At 45.7% G+C, this 22,979-nt stretch overlaps 1 protein-coding gene across 1 annotated transcript in view; it reads left to right on the top strand.

Moving 5' to 3' along the window:
• Positions 1–10,852, top strand: part of ADAMTS7 (ADAM metallopeptidase with thrombospondin type 1 motif 7) — a 752,931-nt gene extending 742,079 nt beyond the window's left edge. Inside the window, exon 24 of the mRNA XM_069624204.1 lies at positions 8,577–10,852. Within this exon, the coding sequence (XP_069480305.1) occupies positions 8,577–8,740 (164 nt within the window). The 3' untranslated portion in view covers positions 8,741–10,852. The remainder of the gene's footprint in view (positions 1–8,576) is intronic.
• Positions 10,853–22,979: the final 12,127 nt, after the last annotated feature.

Below are 22,979 nucleotides of genomic sequence, written 5' to 3'. Positions count from 1 at the left end.
AACCCACAAATACTCGTTCTATGACAGTAAGTAGGACCCGCCTTAGAGAAAAATCTAGGCTCCTAATCTGTCAGATGAGAATACTGATGTCCAGTCTCTGTAAATATTCTCTCCTGCCTGTTATCAAGTATTAATTGGCAAAAGTGGAGCCTTCTATTTTATATGGGCTAGATTTGTGAACCTTTAACTTGGGCCCTTACTTAAACACAATTCAGGGGTGATATGGAAAGAGACCCTAGGTCTCTCCAACTCCATCCCTAACTGATCAATCCGGCAGGAGCTGGGCTTGATTACTATCCAGGCGAGGATACAATGGAGGCACTTGTCAAATTACTCAAAAATGATCTCCCCTCCAAACAACTCCTTATATGAGGACCAGGGCGTATTGCTAATGAACCCATTCTTAACATCACTAAATAAGTTTAAAGCAAAGTATGTGGATATATTGGAGACCCTAGACTCCTCGGAAGAGGAATTGATTCATAGGCCCCCTGTCACAAAAATAAAAAGACAGTCAATGATTTATCTCGCCACAAATCATATAGTGAATATGCAAGGTTTCCAAGAAAATGTGAGGACCTTCCTAAATTTGTATATTTGTTTCCTGATACAGACTACAAGCACTGTACATACGCTTTCGTGTGAACCAACTTCACACAGAGCGAGTGGGTGCATGGAAATTGAAGGCAGATTCCAGATTACACTGTAGACTGTGATGCTGGGTATGTTTGCGAAACCTTGAAGCACCTGGACCTACACTGTACCCAGTTAAAATACACTAGAGCTAAACATTTTAGCTTAGTAGCACTCACTCATTCAAGTGATATAGGTCAGCCCTTCTGGGCACATTTGATGTGGGGTGATAGTGTCTCACTTATAATTGCCTTACACAGCTTTTTGGTAGAGACACTCAGGAGATTGGAAGAAATTACGTAGGTTATGGCAAGATTTTAATCTGAATAATGAATCGCAGAATGTATATATGAATGTGTATGTTTATTTCACTTTTTGATTGCTTGTTTTTATGTTGTAACGTGTTGAAATGTGAAAGGTTTACTTTTAATAAAACCAGTATCAAAAGAAAAAAAGAAGGTGCTGTGCTCCTGTTAACTAACTCATGGGGCGGGGTGGGGGTTCTACATAAATATTTTAACAATGTACCACTGTAAACGCATATAGTCTTAAACCTATAGGAACCGTGCCTGCATGGATCCTTCTTTTCATATCATTTGAGATTATATGGTATCTCTGAATGTGCTTTGACGATCTATCCCTGTTCTTTGCAATTTTGCCTACTGGCACTTTGTATTTTTAATAGGATCATTGACATAATCGATAATCAATCAAATAATAATTTAAGTGTAGTACCAGTTTGGGACTTCTATTTCTAATGGATTGTGTCCTCCCACAGATTCCTCATTTTAGATATATTCTCCTGCCTCACAGAAATCTCAATCATTTTTCGCAGCAGGGGGCGCTGCACAACCTGGCATCAAGGGTCTTTGAGTCATCAGCTTTAGTACCGGATGTGACATTGACGTTGGTACAAATAGCACAAACAGCGCCCCATGACCTCAGTTCCTTTTTCTGCATGCCCAGCACGCTACTCAGGAACACATTGATTTGTCTCTGAGAAATCTTTAGCACATTTTTTGGAAAAAAAATTCTTTTGCATTTTTTCTATTCTTTGTCGACCATGCCTACTCCAAAACCTTTGCGTTTTCAAAAGTGCTAAATTGTCATTAACCAACCACCACAGAAATTGTATTATAAGAGAAGGATGAGGCACTCGTCCATGGACTAATCACTGGAGAAACAGGTACACTACACCTTTTAAACTGCTTCGGCAGAAAAGTCAGAAGAGTTTTTATTTCAAAATGATGCAGGCCTTTGAGAAAGTGGATCTGCTCGTTCTCTCTTACTCTGGGAAGAAGTCCATCGAAACTACCCCACCGAAAAAGCCAGCAGGGACTCGGTTCACCAACATCCTCATGCAACGAAAAGCCTGGAAATCCTCTACAAGGATTCGAGAATTATCAACGCCACCAATGTCATTGTTAGCTGCTGCATTCTTTGATGCTCCGTCGGCTACGGCCTCGAAGGACTAATCAGCGTCGATAGTTGAAGACCCCTCGACTTCTAGGTTTGCACCAAAGTCGAGAGAGATTTCATGTCTTCATTCCAAGGCATCCTCGACGAAGATGATGACCCATTTTCCTTTGGCTTCCAGCATACAGGTCTTTCACGACAGCCTGAGGAGTTTCACATAGAAGAAAATACACTGGCTGATCTAGCCTCCATATTGCATGACACAAGTGGTCTAGATACCTCCCATGAGGTGGATTTTCCTCAAGGAGATCCTCAAGCCCACCCTAGTGTGGCATACAGAAATATGATGGCAAAGGTGCCTGATGCCTTAGGCTGGGGCCCTCCAGCAAGTGAATTAGAAAAACGGGACCTTAGAGACATTCTGGACAAAGGCACTAATTTTGAACCTGTCCTTCCTTTGCACAATACTATTACAAATCCTCTCTTGGAGCTATGGAAAACTCTATGCTCGGGGCAGGCACTCCTTAAGGATTTTACTAGGAAATACAGGCCAGTCTCCTCCTACCCGGAGTTCCTCACCAGACATCCGCCACATGACAGTCTGGTGGTGCAAGCAACTACTGTTGGCACTAAGGCAAGTGCTTACCGTTCTTTACCCCAGACAGGAACGATAAATGGTTTGACACTCTTGCCAAAAAAGTCTTTGTCACAGGCAGAATGGCACTTAAGGCACAAACCACCTCTTGTTCACTTGCCAACTGCATGCTATGGTCTGGGGTGGGTGAGGTGGCAGAGCACATCCCTGAGGGGGAAATGAGGGAGGAGTTTTGTCATGAGGAAGATTCGCCTGGCTGAGAAAATCAGGCTTTGGGCAGGATGTGCAGGCACAATTGCTTGATATGCCTTTTGACGGATCACACTTGTTTGGAACCAAAGCGGTGTCCGGTCAAAGTTTCGACTCAAAAGGGTCGAATGACAAAAGGGTCGAATGACAAAAGGGTCAAGTCAATTCGACCGAAAACAAAAGGATCACATTTTTTTCAAATGTATATATTTCTTTTTTGCTTTAGTATAGGTAAAAAAAGGTGTTTTTACACCATAAACGGGTTTGGGGGAGGGGGGTGACCCCCCCCCCAAAATACATTTTACAAAATTTGACCCTTTTGAGTCAAAACTTTGACCTATAACACCCAAGGCAGACTATACCTTGGAGAAGCTACAGGCCTCTAAGGCCGCAGCTAAGTCTCTAGGAGCTGCAGTAAGGCTGCCTACTCCTCATAGTGGAAGGTCAAACCCTTTTGGTATTATAATTACAGACAAAAGGGAAAACAAGCCAACTCCCACCAAGGAGAGATGTTTCTCTCGATCTTCAAGAGGTAGAGGCAGTAAGACATAAGCCACTTGTGCGCCTGTCCCCTTCAGTGTGGCCCCTGCAGCAAAACCTCTTTGAGGGCGCTGTGCTGCACCACACTAATATGGGGGTGTCTATCAAACCATTTTCAACAATGGTGCAATATTACTACAGATGCTTGGGCACAACAGGTGATTTCTCAGGGATGCCTCCTCCCCTTTTAAAGCATCCGCCAGACTGCCCCTCTCTTTCCATATCATCTCCTGTTCCAGACACACTACTCCTGAAAAAGGGTTCCTTTATTATGGAGAAGTGTGCCATAGAGCAGGTACCAATAAAGGAGAAGAATAGGGGGTGATGCCCACTTTTATTTTGGTCCCAAAAAAGGACAGAGGTCTGCGACTCATCTTGGACCTGAGGCGCTTGAACAAGTTCCTCAGGAAGAACAAGTTCAAGATGTTAACACTGTCGTAGATCCTCCAGGTACTGGAGGTTCAGGATTGGTTGGTATCACTTGCTTTACAGGATTCTTACTTTCATGTGCCGGTTCATCCAAGGCACAGGAAGTACCTGAGCTTCGTCATATGCAATACACACTACCAGTTTCGTGTTCTGCCTTTAAGGCTTACCTCTGCCTGAGTGTTTTCACCAGATTGTTGGTGGTAGTGGCAGCCAGTCTCTGGAAAGGGGGGGGATTCACGTCGTTCTCTACCTGGACGATTGGTTAATTAGGGCATGGTCAGTCCTGGATCACCTCAATTGCACCTGTCGCCTCCTTCACAGACTGGGCTTCTCCATCAATTTAAAGAAGTCTCAGCTGACACCTTCTAAAACACTTCCATTTATCAGAGCTGTCCTGGATTCGCCCTCGGGCAAGGCTTTCCCTCCCAAGGGCGGGGCTATAAACATACAGCAGATGGCCACCAGATTCCAGAACACCAAATACCTGCCAGCCCTAGACCTCTTACTGTTGCTCGGTCTCATGGCATCCTGCATCTTTCTGGTGCCAGAGGCCCAATTGAGAATGAGATTGCACCAATGGGTCCTCAGATCTCAATGGTCGTAGTTCTCTTGCAGTATGACAGACTTGATTCAAGTCCCAAGCAGAGACGCTCAAGATCTCCTGTGATGGATTTACAGAAAGAACATGATAGTGGGAGAACCATTTTGGCAACCATAGCCAGAAGCGACCATATTAACGGAAGCGTCTTTGAGAGGCGCTCACCTGAACAGGCTGTTGCTGAGCCAGTTGTGGACCCTGGTGGAGACAAAACTTCACATAAACCTGTTGGAGCTGATGGAAATCAGACTAGCGCTGATGGCCTTTTTGCCTTGCATGCAGGGGAAGACTGTCCTGATCATGACAAACCACCCAGTGGCCATGCACTATATCAGAAATCGAGACGGTGCAGGGTCACTCCCAATGTGCAGAGAGGCGATGCAGCTCTGGTTCTGGGCATTACAGAACAGGATCTCCTTGTCTGCAATTCACCTCACCAGGAAGGAGAATACCACAGTGTCTGCGGCTTGAACAGGCAGAGCTCAGTCTACCACAAATGGGGGCTATGCCAGGAAGTCCTTCTAGAGGGCTTCACTCTCCTGGGATCCCCACAAGTGGATCTGTTTGCATCCAGCGTGAACAGGAAGTGTACGCTTTTCTGCTCCATGGAGTTTCCCCTGAGAGGGGCACGGAGGGACGCATTTGTGGTGGACTGGAACGTGCAGCTCCTATATGTGTTGCCACCGATTTCAATCATTCCTCAAGTGTTCAGGAGGTTGAAGAGGTTTGGAGCAACCATGATTGATTGCCCCGGACCGGGCCAGGAGGACATGGTACTCTGACTGTCTGGATGTGGCCATCTGTCCTATACATAGTTTCCCCAGAGACCAGACCTTCTATCTTAGGAGAGGGGAGTGGATCTTCCGCCCTAGTATGCACATGCACAACCTGCAAACCTGGCTTCACAAAGGCTAAGGTACAAGGATTGGGACCTTCCAAAGATGTGATCGAGGTGTTGCTTTCATACTGAAGGCCGGCAGCAAATGCGTTGTACCGCTGCCGTCGAAAGAAAGTTCCGTCGCTGGCGTAGAGCACAAGATGTGGAACCTTTTCTATGCGACATCTCTAAGGTGTTGTCTTTTCTTCTTCATTTAATGATAATTTGTTTTTTATATAGTGATTACACCTAAGTGCTGTACATAGAACATATTTACATGCATTTGTCATCCCAACCGAAGTTGGTACTCATTTAGCAAGACAGGGGGCCTCATTACAAGTGTGCAGTCCAGAAATAAGGTTGCTGGTTGCATAGTACTGGCATCCTTTCCGGACTGCCACACAACGACCCTGCGGACGGAACCCGTTGCACCAGACAGGTCTGGTCACCACCATAGCTGTGCTCTATCTTTAAGTGCATGCCAGAGCAGTGGTCATATTTCACAAGCCCCTTGGTGGTTACATTTTTAAAAGGCCTAACAAACCCCTTGGCTCTGACCCTCGTTTTGGTGCCGGCATGGAACTTTAACCTGATGTTGACATTTCTTACGGCTTCTCCATTTGAGCCATTGCATTTGTGACCTCTGAGACTTGTAAGTATATGGAAGACAGCCTTCTTGGGCGCTATTTCCTCAGCTGGAAGAGTAAGCGAATTTCACGCCCTGTCTTGTAAGCCATCTTTTACAGTCTTTACCAAAGACAAGGTGGCTCTTAGGATGCATCCTTCGTTCCTTCAGAAGATTGTTTTAGAGTTTCATTTGTCACAATTTTTTTACCAACTTTCTATCCACCTCCTCATCCATCTAAGGAGGAAGAGAGACTGCATAGACTTGACACCAAAAGGGCTCTGAGTTTTTACATCGTAAGGACAAACCAAATGAGCGTTTAAGGCCAACTTTTCATTGGTTACACCGGCCTGAAGATGAGCAAGAGGGTAACAAAATGGACCATCTCCAAATGGATTGTGCTTTGTGTTTGCAAATGTTACAATAGAGCGGGTACGCAGAGCCCTGCCTACTTCAGGACAAACTCTACTAGGGGTGTGCCAGCTACTTCTACTCTACAAAGAGGAGTGCTGCGACGTGGGCTTCCATCAATACATTCGCAAAACACTATTGCCTGGATACCTTTTCCGCCAATGAGTCTCTTTTTGGCACAGCTGTCCTTCAACAATCGGTGACATAGTAACCATGCAGTCAGCTCCTTCCCTCCTCCAGGATAACTTACTGCTATGCAAGCCTATCTAAGATAATGAATCCATGGGAGGACACATCCGTTAGACGAACAAATAAATGACTTACCCGTGGTAATGTTCTTTCTGATGGATGTTCCTTCCACGGATTCCTCATCGCCCTCCCAGCCTACCTCACGGTTAAGGAGTTTCCCCCTATGGTTCTACGATGACGCTCTCCTTCAACACTTAAACGTCCATTATGTTGTCTTTAATACCTAATGCAGATGTGCATGGGGAAAAAATCACAACTGAGGTCATGGGACACCACATGTGCTATTTGTACCAACATCATATCCGGTCCGAAGCTGTCAACTCGAAGGCCCTCGACACCAGTCTGCTCACCACCCCCTGCTGGAAAAAGTCTCTTGAGAGTTCTGCACAGCAGGAGAATATTTCTAAAATGAGGAATCCATGGGAGGAACATCCATCAGAAATAAAATTACCAGGTGTAAATAATGTGTTAATCCATGCATTTTCTATTCTCTTTTTTAGACTGTCATGTAATGTAAAGTATTTTAATACAGTGCATGTTATGCTTTGTCTGCTTTTATGAAGTTTATATCCGAATTCGAGAGTTCCCATCTGCCTTCTGTGACCCCTACCTCCCCTCCCCACCTGTATTTTTGCATTTTGTGGCATTTCTCTGCACTCTGGTCTCCACTGTGAGTCTGATGCCTAGAACATGCTGCATTCAGCTTCCTGTGCTTCACTATAGTTGCAGCTCCTGCCTCAAGTCACACATTCCACTGTACTGTGGGGGGTGGGGGGAGGGGGAGCTGACGTCAAAGTCCTGTGTAATGTGTACTTGTGTACCTGAAGGCTCATTTTATATACGAGTGCAGAGTTGTTTATATTTTATTGTGGCCTTGCGTAGCAACAACTCCTAGCAGAAATTGTTTCACAGTGCAACGAGTAAACGAAGAACAGTATAGGGCATTAAAACAATTCAGGTATGGTACAGAGTAGGGTTCTTGCTATTAGAGAACACCTTTACACAAATTAATTTTAAAAAAATGTAGACACTTAAGTTTGCCATATGCAGTAGGCCTGCAGAGGGCAGCTTCGGCAAGGAATTGAAGAGGCATGGAAAGGAGGTAGCATTTTCTCCACCTAGCCTGCCCGTTTGCCTTGTGCTGGAGAGCACCAGGAACCCCTAATGACTTCACCTTTCTGGGTTCAGACTTTAATAACTTTGGTGAATCATATACATTTTTTCATCTCTGGTGGTGGCATACCTCATCTCTTCACTCCCATCCATGCAAGCATTCTCCTACGCTCCAGTCTAGGGAGCCATGTTACCACCACTCCTAGCCACTTCCCAATCTCCCCCATCCACACTGTCTCCTCTCCCCTCTCAGCAGACATCTTTGGCTCTTCTCTTCCAAAATGTTCAGAATGAGAGGCAGCGTTCTCTCCTTACTTGACTTAATCCACCACCTTCTAGCTGCACTCTCTCCTTCCTGCACTCATTTCTTCCCACCTCCCCTGCTGATTTGGGACCCACCCTACAGGCTGCACACCTTTCCTGTGCTCCTATCGATTCTTTTGCACCTGAATGAAAAATGAAAAAACATGAATGTTCCTGTCTTTAACTAATCACTTACCTCTGATTAGGTTACATTCATGTAGGCTGGACAAACATGGGATTCTAGGGAAACAGGTTTGAAGAATACAAGGGCTTCCATAATGTTTCTTACATTCGAGGGTGGGCTGGTGGAAAGGGGTGGACTTTTCCTTCTTCCAAGGTGCATGGATAAAATAGTTTCACACAGTTGTGACCCAAGGGTATGAAACACTACAGCTTTTAGCTTTAATAGTCAAGATATGTATCAACAGAGTGCATTCCAGTGCCAAGAGGCCATTAGAAATACCAGTACATAATGTAACGTAACACAGGTTCTCCATGATACGAATCCTAACAATTGCTTCTCCTGTGTTCCGTGCAGGCTTCATCTGCGAGAGAGACCGACTTACCTTCAGCTTCTGCCAAACTCTACGACTTCTGGGGAGGTGCCACTTGCCGACTGTCAAAGTGCAGTGCTGTCGTACCTGCCAAACGCACGGACCAGGCATTCGCGATCGAGGAAACGAGCGAGCTTCGCGCAGGTGAGGTCCCCATCCTGGGGGCCCTGTGCTGATCAGTGACCTGCCCGACGTGCATGCCCCATCCTGAACTCCTCAGCCAGACATTCCCATTCCAAGATCATACCGTGGAGAGGAAAAAACGTACCTTCCAGCCTGGAAGAAGGGGCCCCCCCTACATTTAAGACATGCTCCCCTATCACCACCAACATCCCACTGAAGAGTTTTGGGGTCTGAAACCAGCAAGTTTCCGGGAAATATTCTAAACTTTTGCTGCTGTTGACCAGCACATGCCGGCTTTACAGTACATCTTGCAAACATTTTCCTGAAGTGAACACATGATCATTCCCAGTTGGCACAGCAAGCAATACCATTGAGTGGCAGCTCCAGGTCTTCTTATTAATCCTCTCCCTATCTTGAGCTGGACTCTCTTTATTTCTTCCATATGTATTCCTGCCGGTTGCAGCTGCCGTGCTTCTGTTAATCTTTCCTCGTTACTGACCCCATGCACTACTTCACGTTCCAATTCCAGAAGACTTAATTCGTTTATAAATGGTTTGCTCTTGGTGCCGAAAGTCCAGACCCACTTCTCATTTTGTGGAGGCTGCAAAAGACCACGCCTGGCTGACGGTGTGAGTGGGCCTCTCAGAGTGCTGGCAGGCCAGCATTAGTTGCTTCAGGCCCAACATTGTATGTCTGTGAAACCATTTATCATGAATGCTTTAGAAATAGGTTGATCTCCCCTGCAAACCCTCGCCCCTTTCACACCATTAATGACTAAATCATATTGAAGGCTACATACAGTCTATCACAATTCTCCTTTTAAGGGATATGCTCTTTGCGCTATGCACTGCTGTGGTTGTGGCTTTATTTTGGGATCAGATACTTGATGTTTAGCCTTTTTCTGGGATTGAACCCACGTGCACTGGGTGCTGCATTGTCCAAGGCGAGCTGGGCTTCTTTGCCCTTGAATGCCATCATAAGCTCTCTATGAGCAGAAACAGGCCAGCCTGTCAGGAAATATCTGGTGCAGAGTTATTGACCCAACAGGCTCGTGATAGCTCAGCACCTGTAGAAGGGTATTAGGTGTGGGTTTCTGTCAGTTACGTGCCAAAGGCACCAGCCAATCAGAAAGATTTCTCAATTTCTCCAAAAGCCAGCCCACCACTGATTAGAAAGTCAGGATAATTCTCCTTCCCCAATGCATGCGTTAGAGCAGGGCTCTGCAACCTTTGGCTCTCCAGGTGTTTTGTACTACAACTCCAATCAGCCCAAGCCAGGATAGTAAAATATCCGGATAGCCACAGGTTGCAGACCAGTGTGTTAGAGCATCCCAAATAAATGGATTCCCTCCACTTTGCCTGTTTCAGGTTTTCTTCACAAAGAATGTGGTGCTTTTGCTCCACACATGACTGTAAAACCACCTTTCTCTTTTCAAGTGATTAGTTTGATTCACCACCCACCTCCCCCCACAACTATGGTGCTAGAATCCCGGGGTGGTGCAGGATAATGTTTTCAGGTATTACATTGTGATATCACCCACAGGATGCCCTGCTCCACAACAGGGATGCAGTTGTATTCATTTTTAGCTAAATATGTAAATATGATCTCACAATTGTATGGGGTGACCCGTTGATCACGGACCTTCAGTAGCCCAGAAAAGTTGGGAGATGGTGGTGATTTCTGCAGGAAATGTTCTGCTGGTGCCTGTGTGAGAGTCCATGAAAACCTGGCTGGTATGCTGCTGCGATGGATCTCACTGCACACTTCTGGAGTACACCCTCCCGGATAACCACTGGGACACATGCCCATCCTCCTGCATGTCACCAAAAGAAGGCTAGATATATGTATAGTGTGCCCTGCTTCTGCCTTTCATACCAGATGTAGATTTTCTCAGTGACAGATATTCTCCACCCTACAACTCCTCCTCATTCCGTCCAAGCGATCCCTCCTATGCCTCCCTCTCCTTATTAATCTGCGTCAATGATTGTCCCTACCCCATAACCCTTTGACATTTTGGTGCTCTCCCTTTCCTGCCAAGGAACAGGATACAGGTATTTTTGTTTATTTTTTTTAATGTGTTTTTTTTTTTACTTGGTGTGCTCATCAGCGCTTTAAATTAAACAGTGACTCAATGAAATGTTGCTTTGTTTCGTTCCTCGGCTCAACATTGTCTACTGCTTGAACTGGTAGGTGTGCATGTTTGTTTGAAGTGGAAAAGCTAGATGCAGACCGGAGCTCCATGCGTGAATAAGATTGGTCCTCATTACAAGTTGGCCAGTGCAGAATCAACGTGCCGGTATTACTGCATACCCCCACATATCCGCACTGGCCAGCTACTAGTTTGCCAGTGAGGTGGCAGAATTACCTCTAGCTAAGTGCTGGAGGTAATTCCGGCACCTTCCCGGTGCAAATTGCCAGTCTTACCGGCACCTGTATTGCTGGTGCCAGTAATACTGGCAAATCCCCATGGAGCCCAAAGGGACTCCTTGGAAAGGGGGTTTACCGCTGTCACCAGCACTCATAATCCAGCAGTAATACAGCTGGACTAAGTGCCGGTAACTCTATTACCATTTACCAGTATCCTGGCGGTAATTCCACCAGCATACCAGCAAACTGGTAATCAGGGATAACTTTTTTTATTAAGCATCACATAATGAAGGGCTTAAAGACGCCCAATAACAGAGCAGAGACCATTGGCGGAAGTATGGAGGACGAGTGAGTAACGTTGAGTGTTCTCAGGGTAGGTGATCCACAGCAGTTTGGAAATAATCCCTTTTCTTTTGCACTCCAAGAGGGTTACATGGATTATTCTGAAGGAACTAGGGATTCCTTTGCTCTGGCACTCTCTGATGAAACCGTAGTTATTCCTGTTGTGGAGCACTTTGAAGGAGTAGTATGAATTACTGTGTTGGGGGGGGGCAAAGAGATTACTGCCTGCAGTGACAAGATGGAGCTATCAAGACTAGCTACCTTAAACATGGCTTCGAGTCTAGCCTGGTTAAACATCTGCATATGAAGTGACTGGTCATGCCACGTGTGTGTCCATGTGAGACTAGTGAGGCCAAACACATTTGCATCCCTGCAGACTAGCCTGCACAATGTGGTGGGCATCTGTGGAGATTGCTCGGGCTGAGTATGGTGTTTCCCAAACTATTATTCTTACATAGATTCACGTGCTGTTTGATACTGTCTGTTTCCAGGATGGACAGTATGACAATATGTTCACATATAGCAACTTTGTGTAGTAGCACACTCAGTTAATTCAATTGATTATAAACATGTTTGATATCGGGATAACAATCCCATACAAACAACATAAACACTATATACATATTGGACTAAAAATACCTGTAAAAAAATGGCAAGTATACAAGATAAAACATACGCCACAAATTCATCCTTTAAAAAAAAAAAAGGAGCAAGAGAAAATGTAAAACACAGGCATCATTACGAGTTTAGTGGTAAATCTGCCATTTTACTACCAAATTCATTTATTGTTACCACCACTCGGTCACGTGGGCTTACCACAGCATTACGAGTCGTGGCACAGTGGTTTTAGTCCCCATTTTTCGAATCCATAGGACTACATGGGGAAGTTTAGTGGTGCAGAACCCGCAGATTTTTTTTTTTGCCTTAAAGTGGAGGTTTTGCCTCCATCTTGCTGAAGGTAAATCCTCCACTTCAAGGTCAAACTCTAAATTTGGGGGAGTAATAAAACCCGCAGTAATTGCGTTACTGCAACAACAAAAAACGTGGCAGTCATGGCGTTAACACCACTTTATTACTGCACCACCAAACCCGTAATGAGGCCCACGCAATTTAAGGAAGGGAAACACGCAGCATTTCAAAAGGCTATCTGCTATGAAAAGGTAACCTGAAATGGCTGAAAAAATGTAACCAACGAAATAAATACTGTGTTCGTCACTACATTGAAAACATATTTAAGAGGGCCTTTCCATGATAATAGGGTCAGACTCTTTACACATATGCCCAACCAATCTTCTCTGTTCAAATTGCATTTCACAATAAGTAAATAGAACAGGTTTAATTGTTTCCAGTTTTACAGAGCAAAGTCGGCAATGTCTTTCATGTTTTGGAACATACTCCAAAGCACCCCAGCAGAATTTAATTCAAATGCCCCAGATGCATTTTAATAAAAGCCTCTTTCTTGGGCTTGATAACTCCTCCAAATACCTCTGCAGTTCATTTTTATTACAGAAATGTACTGAATAGTGAATAGAGCTTCCAGAATGCAGAAATTGGAAGTCGACTTTAAACTTCCTCATAACTTCGCTTTCTTGACAAGAGATTTAAACTTTAAACATAACAACTAGCCCATCAGTACCACTTCTCATACACCAACCCTTAGGTCATCATCCAGTGGCTGAAGCAAAATTAGTTATAAAGTGCCCTTTTTCTACACTCTGGCGATGGGGTGACCAACAGGGCTATCTGTCCCACCCACTAGCGGTTGCCGGTCTAGAGGCCAACTCCATCCCCACTTGTGCAATTGCCAGCGACTTGTCACAAACGCAGCATAGCCAACTGGCCACTTTAAGATGGTTAAGGGTTCCAGGAAAGTTGCAGAGAAACGGTGGAGGAATACCAACCCAGACCACTGCCTGACAGAGCAGAGATACTAAAAGGCACTAACACCTGGTAGTATCTCACGAGCCCACACCAAAACCAACTTGTTTGTGAGTCAAAACAAAAGCCCTTATTGCCCATACATCACCACGCTGTCCAAGCAAGTTACAGAGAACGCTAAGATCCCACCCACCATCCGTCAGACTCTCTCTCCAGGTACCTGAGAAGTCTGAAGATCCAAGATGGCAGACCACCGAGAAAAAGCGTTGGTCTGCAGAAAGAGGACAGGGCCAGCAATAAAAACTGTCAGGGAACATCATTCTGGTGGAAACCTAAACCAAATTACAGGTCCCACGGCTGGACCCTGCACACCTGTACTCCATAGTCCTGAGACCAAACCCATCAGGATTGGGAGCTTATAATAACGATAATATCTAGCTTTATATAACGCTTCTAATCTGCAGATATCTAAGCACTGAAAGAACAGTTGATATTATTATCATCCCACAGCGTGGTACTATTTATCAACCTCAGACGGATGAAAGGCCGAGTTGCCTCTGACGGGATTTGAACTTGCATCCAGCAGGCTGTGCACAGACGTCAGAACAATCTCTCAGCTCACTGTGCCATCTGACCAGCTATAAAGAAGTGCATAGAGAAATTGGGTAGTGTGGAGGTTTGGAGCAAGCTGTGACAAGGAGCATGTAGGAGGAGGAAAAGAGTGCTTTGGAGGTGGCTTGTAGAGAATGGTGGAGGTGACAGATCAAGGAGTAGGAGTTCAGTTGAGTGAGAGCAGAGAAGGTAGCTTGGAAGCAAGAATGAAGAGGGGAAGAAGAACAGATTGTGGGAGAGAGATACCGCAGAGGTCGAGAAGAGAGTTACCCCAGAGGCTGAAGAACAAAACCCGCCAGAAGAGAGAGAGAGAGAAGCATCCGAGGTCGGGAGAGAGTGTCCCCCCCGAAGTCGGGAGAAGAGTAGCCCCCAGGGTAAGTGTTGGAACCAAGAAGGGAGAGCCCCAGCAGAAGGACCAGGAGAAAGATAAGGGGGAAATTATCCACTAAGGGTGGGGAGAAAGATGCTGCAGTGCAAGGGAACTGGTAAGGCCAATGAAAGCAAATATTAAAGGGGGGGAATATCTTACAGAGGGGACTGTGAGCAAGGAGGATGAAGGGGGAGCAGGACCCCAAGATGAAAGACCCTGTAGATATTAAAGAAGACTGTCAGGAGAGAAACCCAAATAGACAGAGGAAATGTCCCATAATATTCCCATCATCTGGCAGACCAGAGGGGGCAGGAGGGGAGATGAGCAGCCTGCAGAGTGTTCAGTAGGTTCCGAGAGTTGAGCACAAGGAAGGAGATCATAGTGAGAGGAAATGAAAGCAAACACAGGAAGGGGGATTGGTAAGGGGCCTGGAGGATGGCAGTCTGCAGGGGAGTCTCTAGAGTGGCCAGTTAGCCCCAGGTTCAGAGCCAGAGAGGACCCTCCCTCCAACATCCCAGCCAACCAACTAAGAGCAGGACAAAAGCCAACAGGATCGTCCGTGGCATTTATAACATTCGGAGAAGTAGACTGTCATCTGCAGTGTAACCAGGAAGGGCCATTGATGCATGTCATCTTAAGTAAGTAAGAGAAAAGACTATGACAAGTGGACTGTTGAGAAGGAGAGGTACAACTGTCTGTATGTAAAAAGACTACCGCCTCCCCACCCCCACGGATTTCCAGGTGGGGTACCCGAACATTGAGTCTACTTGGTTCTTATTTCCGACTTGCTCCAACCAATGGAAAACACATTGCATTGTTTATTTGCCTGTATTCCAACCCGAGGACAAGATGCTCTATTTTGTACTTGAGTTGAACCTTTATTTCTGAACATAATTTTAACATTTTAATAGAGATGACATCTCAGAATATACAACGAGGTCACAACTAAATTATACAAGTAAAAAATATGAAATATCCGAACACATCAAAAGGAACTAGAATATAAAATAATAAGTTAATGTGAATCAATTGACTTTTTGAAAGAAGATACTCAAGGCAATTGCTGCATATAATAAGACAAACGGGGGACACACACAAACCGAACTAAGAGACAATGGGGGAGAAAGAAGGTAAAAGTTGTCATATGATAAGTTACAACAAAGGTTTTTGATTTTTACCCAAGTATGTTGTAAACACGTCTCATTTGTGAATACATTTAGGTATATTTTCATTGGAGAAAGCATGCATTTTTTAAATTCTGTGGAAGGAGCTTATGGAAATCCACCACATATCGTAGGGTAGTGTATTAGTAGATTTCCAGTTTGAGACAATAAGGTGGAATTCAATGTAAATGAAAGAAATAAATAGATCAGGAGATGATAAAGTATCCATGTAAGGATTAAATATGATACCAATCATTAAATTACATAAGGTTAATGGTTCTTGAAAACTAAACATAAGTTGTGAGCAATTCCATACCTTTCCCCAAAAGGCAAATACACATTTACATTTGAATATGGAATGAACAAAATCTGTATGAGAGGATTATCATGACCAACAAAGATTAGAGGCATTGTTGAAAATGTTTGATATTCTAACTGGGGTATTGGTATTGAAAACAATTTAGCTGCATTGGTATGAGGAGAGTTAATCAATAACGTTATACATTTAAAGGATGCTTTGTGAGATCCAATAGGTAAGGTTTTTGATATGAGATTGATAAGTGTGGTATAAATGTTAAGATCGGAATCTCAAAGATTAAAATATAAGCATAATTGGGGAAATGGAATGGCAACCAAATTATTAAATATGTGGTTAAATTGAAATATACCAGCTGTCACATCTCACTACCAGCACTGGTCTTGGTGGCACCGTGAGATATTCCAGTATAATATTTCACTAGCCCATACCAAGATGGCTTCCAGGTTGCTCCATTTACCCTTGTCCCAACTCACTGTGCCTGCCTGCGGGCAGGCCCTGCCCCTGCTGCCTCCAGTGGTGGAATATCAACAGGCTCTCCGCATCGTTGCTCCAGTTAATGGTGCTTCGTAAGTACGTATTCTCATGCCAAGGTACTTTACCCTTCCTTGCTCTAAACTCTGTCTTCACAGACCATTCACTCTAGACTGTCAGAACCCACAACTGCTCCCGCATCCCAGATCGCCCCTTTTCAACTCCGATTCTTCAAAGGCGGTCTCATTCCATCCTTTGCGCATACAAGCAACCAACTTCAACCTTACCTTCCGTCTCCTCCCTCGCCAGAGGTCGGTAGGACATCATTGTATCTCTCTCGGTATTCCCATCGACCACACCTGTCGCGCTTACCTCTTTGATCATTATTCCAGCCAAACATTGTCTCACAAAATCTCCGACAGCCCGGGAGCCGTCTCCGCGTGAGCGTTTGCTTCCGCGTACCGCAGGGATCGAATCCACCATTTGCTCCTACATTCTCGTACAATCTGGTAGGCGAGCTGAGACCGGATTGTTCCTTCTTCACATTCTTTCAAACTGCTGCTTATCCTCTGCTAATCCGCTCCCTTTGCACTGTAGGAAACACGTCCATCTCATGGAACCGCTCAGAACCAACTTTCCCCCGTTCACTCTGAAAGGTACTTCCCATTCTTAGTGTCTCGGTCTTAGTAAACCTTCCAATTACTTACCTCTCCTTTCTCATTGTTAGACACGTTGAGGCAGTCCATGCCTGAAGATTCTACAGCTAATTTTCAGTACGCCTAGAAGACCACCCACGGGCGCTACACTCTCAATTCCTCTCATCAGGGTTTTCTACCCCACAGGGCTTCTCTGGGGTCTCGGCATCTCTCTGATCCCTGTCTATCAGGCGGAAGGCGGCAGAGTCTCCAGGGGGGTTTTCCATTCTTCATGGGACTGCCATCTGATCCAGGTTAGTGAAATTCTGAATAGTAGCCCTCTACATGACAGATAGCGACCCTGAAGAAATTGAAAATATTGATCAGATGCAGCAAGTGATGTCTGCTATGCAGTCCCTGACTCACGAGGTACAAAACCTCAAACAAGAAAAGGCCTACCTTCGTCAACAAGTAGCGTGAGTGACCCTGGGCCCCGAACTCGCTCCGTCTTCATTACTCAGTGGGAAGTATGACGGAAACCCTCATAAACCTAGAGTTTCTGGAAAGCTGTACCATACAGTTCACTTTTAAAGCCACATATTTCCGCACAGATAGGGATAAGGTCAAGTTTTTGGTTTCAAATCTTGTTGGGGCAGCATTGGCCTGGGCAACACCTCTTGCGACGGCAAACAATATCTTACTAGATTCTTTCCCTGCCTTTGTTAATAGTTTAGAGCTATGTTCAGTAGACAGTCTCCTCCCAGGAAAGACTTCTAGACTTTAGGCAAGGATCTCAGGATCTTCTGACTTATGTTACGAAATGTAAGCAGCTGTCAGCAGAGACAGCTTGGCTGGATGATGCCTTATTGACCCTGTTTAGACGCGGCCTCACCAAAAGCCTTAAAGATGAGGTCTCTCGGGTTCCCAGACCAGCAAACCTGGCAGATATGATCATCCTTACAATGCAACTGGACCACCGTCTCCAGGAACACAAACACGAATGCAGAAGAGGAAGACCATTTTGGTCACAATCCGAGGGTCCTGTGATGCCCCCCAGGGCCGTCCCTGCCGAAGAACCAATGCAGCTTGGGATGGGTAGAGGTCCTCTCTCCCAGAAGAAAGGGACCACAGACGCACACAAGGACTGTGTATGTACTGCGGTTCCTCTGAACATTTGGTCAGGGAATGTCCTGTGGCCCCACCAAGATGGAACAAACCTCTGAGGTTGGGAAACTTCCCAACCCGGTCGTAAAGGGAACCGCAACTCCGGACCACGTTTTGGGTTCCCCAAGCTCAACACTACTATCTCAGAACGCCGGAATAACTGAAAACCGCATGGTTGTCGTATTTATTTATTCACATTTATAAAGCACGCAGCAGCCAGGAGGAATAGTGGCACTGTTACAAGCAGAATGAATTAGTTACATAGTACAATGGGTACTTACAGTGGGATAGCAATGAGGGGAGAGGTGAGATAGGGAAGAGCGTATTCAGAGTGTGTTCAGTTGAAAAGTGATGTTTTTAGCATTTTCCTCAAGGCTGTGAGGGAGGTCTCCACTCAGAGCTGGTGGTAGTGCATTCCAAAGTTTAGGTGCTTGGTATGGGAATCCAATCCCGCCTGCTTTGGCCCTGTTAATCAGCGGGATGTGTAGTTGGTTAGAGTAGCAAGATCATGTGGGGCGTGCAGAGTTGGTTCTCGCAATGGTTTCCGATAGGTATGGCGAGGCTGTGAGGGACAGGCATTTGTGCGTGAGAGTAAGGATTTTGAAGATTATACGATCTCTTATGGGGAGTCAGTGTGCTGCCTGCCTGGCTTGAGTGATGTGATCTCTTTTGGGAATGCCCAGTACTGCTCTAAGAGCATTATTTTGTGTGATTTGGAGTCTTTTTATATTTTTTGCCGACGTACCTGCTAGGAGAGCATTGCAATAGTCCAATTTAGCCCCAATGGTGGCTCTAGCTATTGACAGACAGTTTTGTTTGGATAGGTAGGGTTTAACCGCATTTATGAGTTTGGTGGTGTGAGCAGAGGCCGAGGTGATGGCACTAACCTGCCTATTCATAGATAGGGTAGAGTCTAAGTAGACCCCTAAAGTCTTGACGGAGGAAGATACGGGGATGATATTGCTGTCTATACTGAAGTTACTGTGTTGGTGTTGCTGGCCTAGTTTGGCCAAAGTCGTTTTAGATCCGAGATTGATAATCTCAGTCTTTTCTCCGTTAAGACAAAGGCCATTGGCCGCCATCCAGTCTTGGATGGTAGCGTAGATTTGATGCAAAGCTTTGGCGTCTTGATCATATGAGCCAGAGAATGGTAGGAGTACTTGTGTGTTGTCAGCATAATTAGTATATGCTATACCAAGTGCATTCAATTTATCGAAGAGTGGTTTGGTTAACAGATTGTATAGCGTGGGGGCTGTGCATGAACCCTGGGGGACTCCACAATGAATGGTGGTGGGAGCAGCGCTAGCCTGGTTAGAGAAAACCTTCATAGCTCTGCCTACCAGGAATGATGTGATCCAGGAGGCGGCTTCTTGGGTAAGATGTGATGTAAGGATTTTGTGATCGACCAGATCGAAGGCAGCCGAGAGATCCAGGAGTATAATGAGTGGTGGCTTGTCTTTGTCCATGATTTGAGAGATTTGGTTTTTAAGGTCTACCAGTGCGGTTTCTGTGCTGTGCCTTTTACGGAAACCAGATTGTCTAATCCCTAGAATAGAAGTGTTGAATCTGGGTGGGGGCTGCTTTATCCAAAATTTCTAAGAGGAAAGGGACAGTGGTTATGGGCCAGTAGTTATTGGGCAAGGCAGGGTCTAAAGTAGGTTTTTTTTAGGCGGGGGTCGTACCCAGGTTTCTTTGAGGCAAGCCGGGACGATACCCCTTTTGAATGATGCTTTGATGAATGCTGTTAGGAGAGGGGAAAGGGAGTCTGCACGTTCTTTGATGATATTGGGTGGACAAATGTCACCTTTGCACATAGACGGTTTGAGGTTCTGGAGGAGGTTGATGACTTCTGATTCTGTGATGTCACGGAAGGGGAATAGAGGACCATTGGAATTCGAGGTGTTGAGGGCTGGCTGGGTGGGCTGGATGTGGTGGAGTAAGGCTTTGTAGTGTTCCTAGATTTTAATTTGGAGCAGGCCGATTTTACTGAGCAGTGCGGTTTGTTTACTTGAAAACCAGGCATCATCTTTGATGATCTCATCTGGGCTAGCGGGTGGGGAGATGAGTTCATTGAACATTGCAAACATTTGTTTAGTTTGTGAGTTGGCTTTGGTGATCCGGGAGTTGAAAGAGTTCGCTTTAGCTGTAGTGATGGCCTCCTTGTACTGGGTGGAAATCTGTTTGAAGCTTTCCTTGGTCCTATCACTATGGTCAGCTTGCCAATTGTTTCATGCCTCTCGTTTGCTTGAACATAGAGCCTGTAGTTCATCACTGAACCAGGAGTTGGAGTGCATAGATTTATTTCTCCTTTTTGCATTCGATGGGGGCTATAGCTTCAATAGCTTTGGTGAGAGTGTCCGTGTAGATGACAGCCAAAGTGTTGGGGTCATTAGAGAAAGGGAGCGCGAGTTCAGGGACTTCTAGGAAAGGATGAAGGTTCTCCTTGTTGATATTTTTAGCGCTTCTTACCTGTGCAGGAGGCGCATAGATGTTTTTTTATGTGGCTGGGGCAGTGGGGATAGTGAATTGAATGCAATTGTTGGCAGTCCACGGGTAGGCCACCTTGGATGTGATGGTGCAATAGCAGTGGTGATCTGCAACCCAATCCAGGGTGCGGCCTTCTGGGTGAAGCCTAGGTCATTGAGTTCTTTGGCTAGGGCGAGGGCAGCTTTATCTTTGTGGTTGTTGAAACCTAAGTTCATGTCACCAAGAAGAATAGTTTTAGTGGAGTTTTTAATATCGTCTCCAAGTAGATGGATTAGGTGTCCTTGGAAGTCAGAGGGAAGGCCAAGCAGCCGATATAAAATGCGGATATTGATGGTGCAGTTAAGGGACTGGGATCATTTAGCAGATAAGATGTCAGTATTGCCTTCCCATCTGCGATTATTTAGTCTCAGAGATAGAGCCTCTCTAATGATTAGAGCTACTCCTTCTAACCAGAGTGGTCTATCTTGTCTGAGGATGGTGTATCCGGAAAGTAGGGCTAGAGTAATGGCTGGGCCAGATGCTTTGTGCAGCGGTGTCCGGTCAAAGGATCGAATTCAAAGGATCGAGGGGTCAAAGAATCAACATAAAAGGATCGACGAGTCAAAGGATCACATTTTTCTTTTAATTATATATTTTTTGGGGGGGTTTCATTTAGGTGAAAAAAGTTTTTTTAACCACAAAAATAGGGGTCAGGGGGGACCCCCCCCCCCCCAAAAAAAAGTAAGAAAAAAGAAATTCGATCCTTTGACCCGTCGATCCTATGACCTACAACCTTGTTTCCGTTAAGGCGAGTATGTCTAGGTCATGGCTAGTTAAGAGATTGTTGATTTCGAGGGCGTGAGCGGGGAGGGAGCAAACATTTAGCAGTGCACATTTGAGTGGGGGAAGTGGAATGCTTTTCTTGGCAGGGCGTGTATTGGGCATGGCTGTAGTGGGGATGGTTGTTAATGTATTCGTGGTGCGGGTGGGTTTGGTGGCTGCAGAATGGTGGAATGAGTCCGTAGATGAGATGCCGGAGTAGTAAAGGTGTTTGTAGGAGATGAACGATTGCCTAACTTGAGGCTCCTGGTAGTGGGGAGTAAGGGGAGGTTAGGGTGCTGTAAGGGTAGCGTGCGGGCCCTGAGTCGTGAAACCTAGGGTGGGCTGGGTGAGAAGTGGGGGATGAAGCAGTCACTGTTGAGGCGGGGAGGCACCAGGAAGGGACTGTATGTGTACATAGCATGTGACGAGTAGGCCTTGGTGGAGGTGCTAGTGTGCACAGGCGGATCCCAGGAGTGGAGAGTTTGATTGGTGAGCATGAGCAATAGGGGGGGCAGTGTGGAGGAGGGCAAGGAGGGCGGTACCAGAGGTTGCAATGGGGAGCCAGGTTAGTGCCGTTAGGCGTGTGCGCAGATATGTTGAGAGGTGGGAGGCAAGTAAGAGTGAGTGGGGGTGCCTGTGAGCCTTAGGCAGCATGGTCAAGGGTGTGAGGCATGCACAATAGGTGCAGTGATAGGATACAAAATGGAAGGCAATACAGTATTAGAAGGCTATTACTGTAGCGGTCCAGTGATGAGATACAAAATAGTAGGCAGTACAATACTGGGAGGCTCTCACAGTAGTAGTGGGGTGTGCACAGTGGGTACATACAAAATGGAAGACTATCACAGTAGCGGTGCGGTGATGAGATAAAAATGGTAGGCAATACAATATTAGATGGATATAATATTAGATGGCAATTACAGTATCAGTGGGGCGTGCAGTTATTGGCGAACACGGTACCAGTGGGGAGATACAGTATCAGTGTAATAACTAGAGTATTTAGTCTATACCGTAGTTTTGGCAATCATAATAGCAGAGGACATAGGCAGTTGTAGGACGAATACAGTAGTAGTAAATAGAAGTCACAATAGCAAATAAGATGGTGGTAAGCACAACATTTAGCACACATGATTATAGCCCATGAGGAGGTGTCTACAACCTTACAGTACAGGCTATCTGGAGCCTAGGCTGCATCATGTGATGTGAACTTTGCTGGCAAGGGTCACTTGCAGAGGCCGAGTTCAGTGCAGGGCGCTGAGAGAGTTCGGAGTAGCGCAGTGTATCAGCCAATTGTGACAAAGTAAGGAGAATAGCAAGTGCGCATCTACGAGACACGAAGTTGTGCAGTGGGCGAATTCCGTGGGAAGCAGGGGCGGAGTAGTGTGGGTGGGCACGCAGTAAAGGTGATGGCTTGGTAGGGGGCGATGGAGAAGCTTGCCCTTGAATCCTGCAGGCTGATGTAGGACTTTCACGTAGGTGGAGCATAGTCTATGGCCCCTGGCCCCTATGGCACCGACAGGCACCGATATGATATGGCATTTGTAACGCGCCTATACACAAGTGTTTCAAGGCGCGAGGAGGCAGGGGGGGGGACAAGGGGAGACAGACAACAATCCTACTAGGCCAGGTGTCATTCAGATCGCGCAAGTGCAAGG

The sequence above is a fragment of the Ambystoma mexicanum genome, chromosome 11 (genome assembly GCF_040938575.1).
Source record: "Ambystoma mexicanum isolate Mex_15411 chromosome 11, UKY_AmexF1_1, whole genome shotgun sequence".
NCBI classification, from domain to species: Eukaryota; Metazoa; Chordata; class Amphibia; order Caudata; family Ambystomatidae; genus Ambystoma; species Ambystoma mexicanum.
Note: the sequence above shows the minus strand (reverse complement) of the source record. Positions and strands in the feature narration are given on the sequence as shown.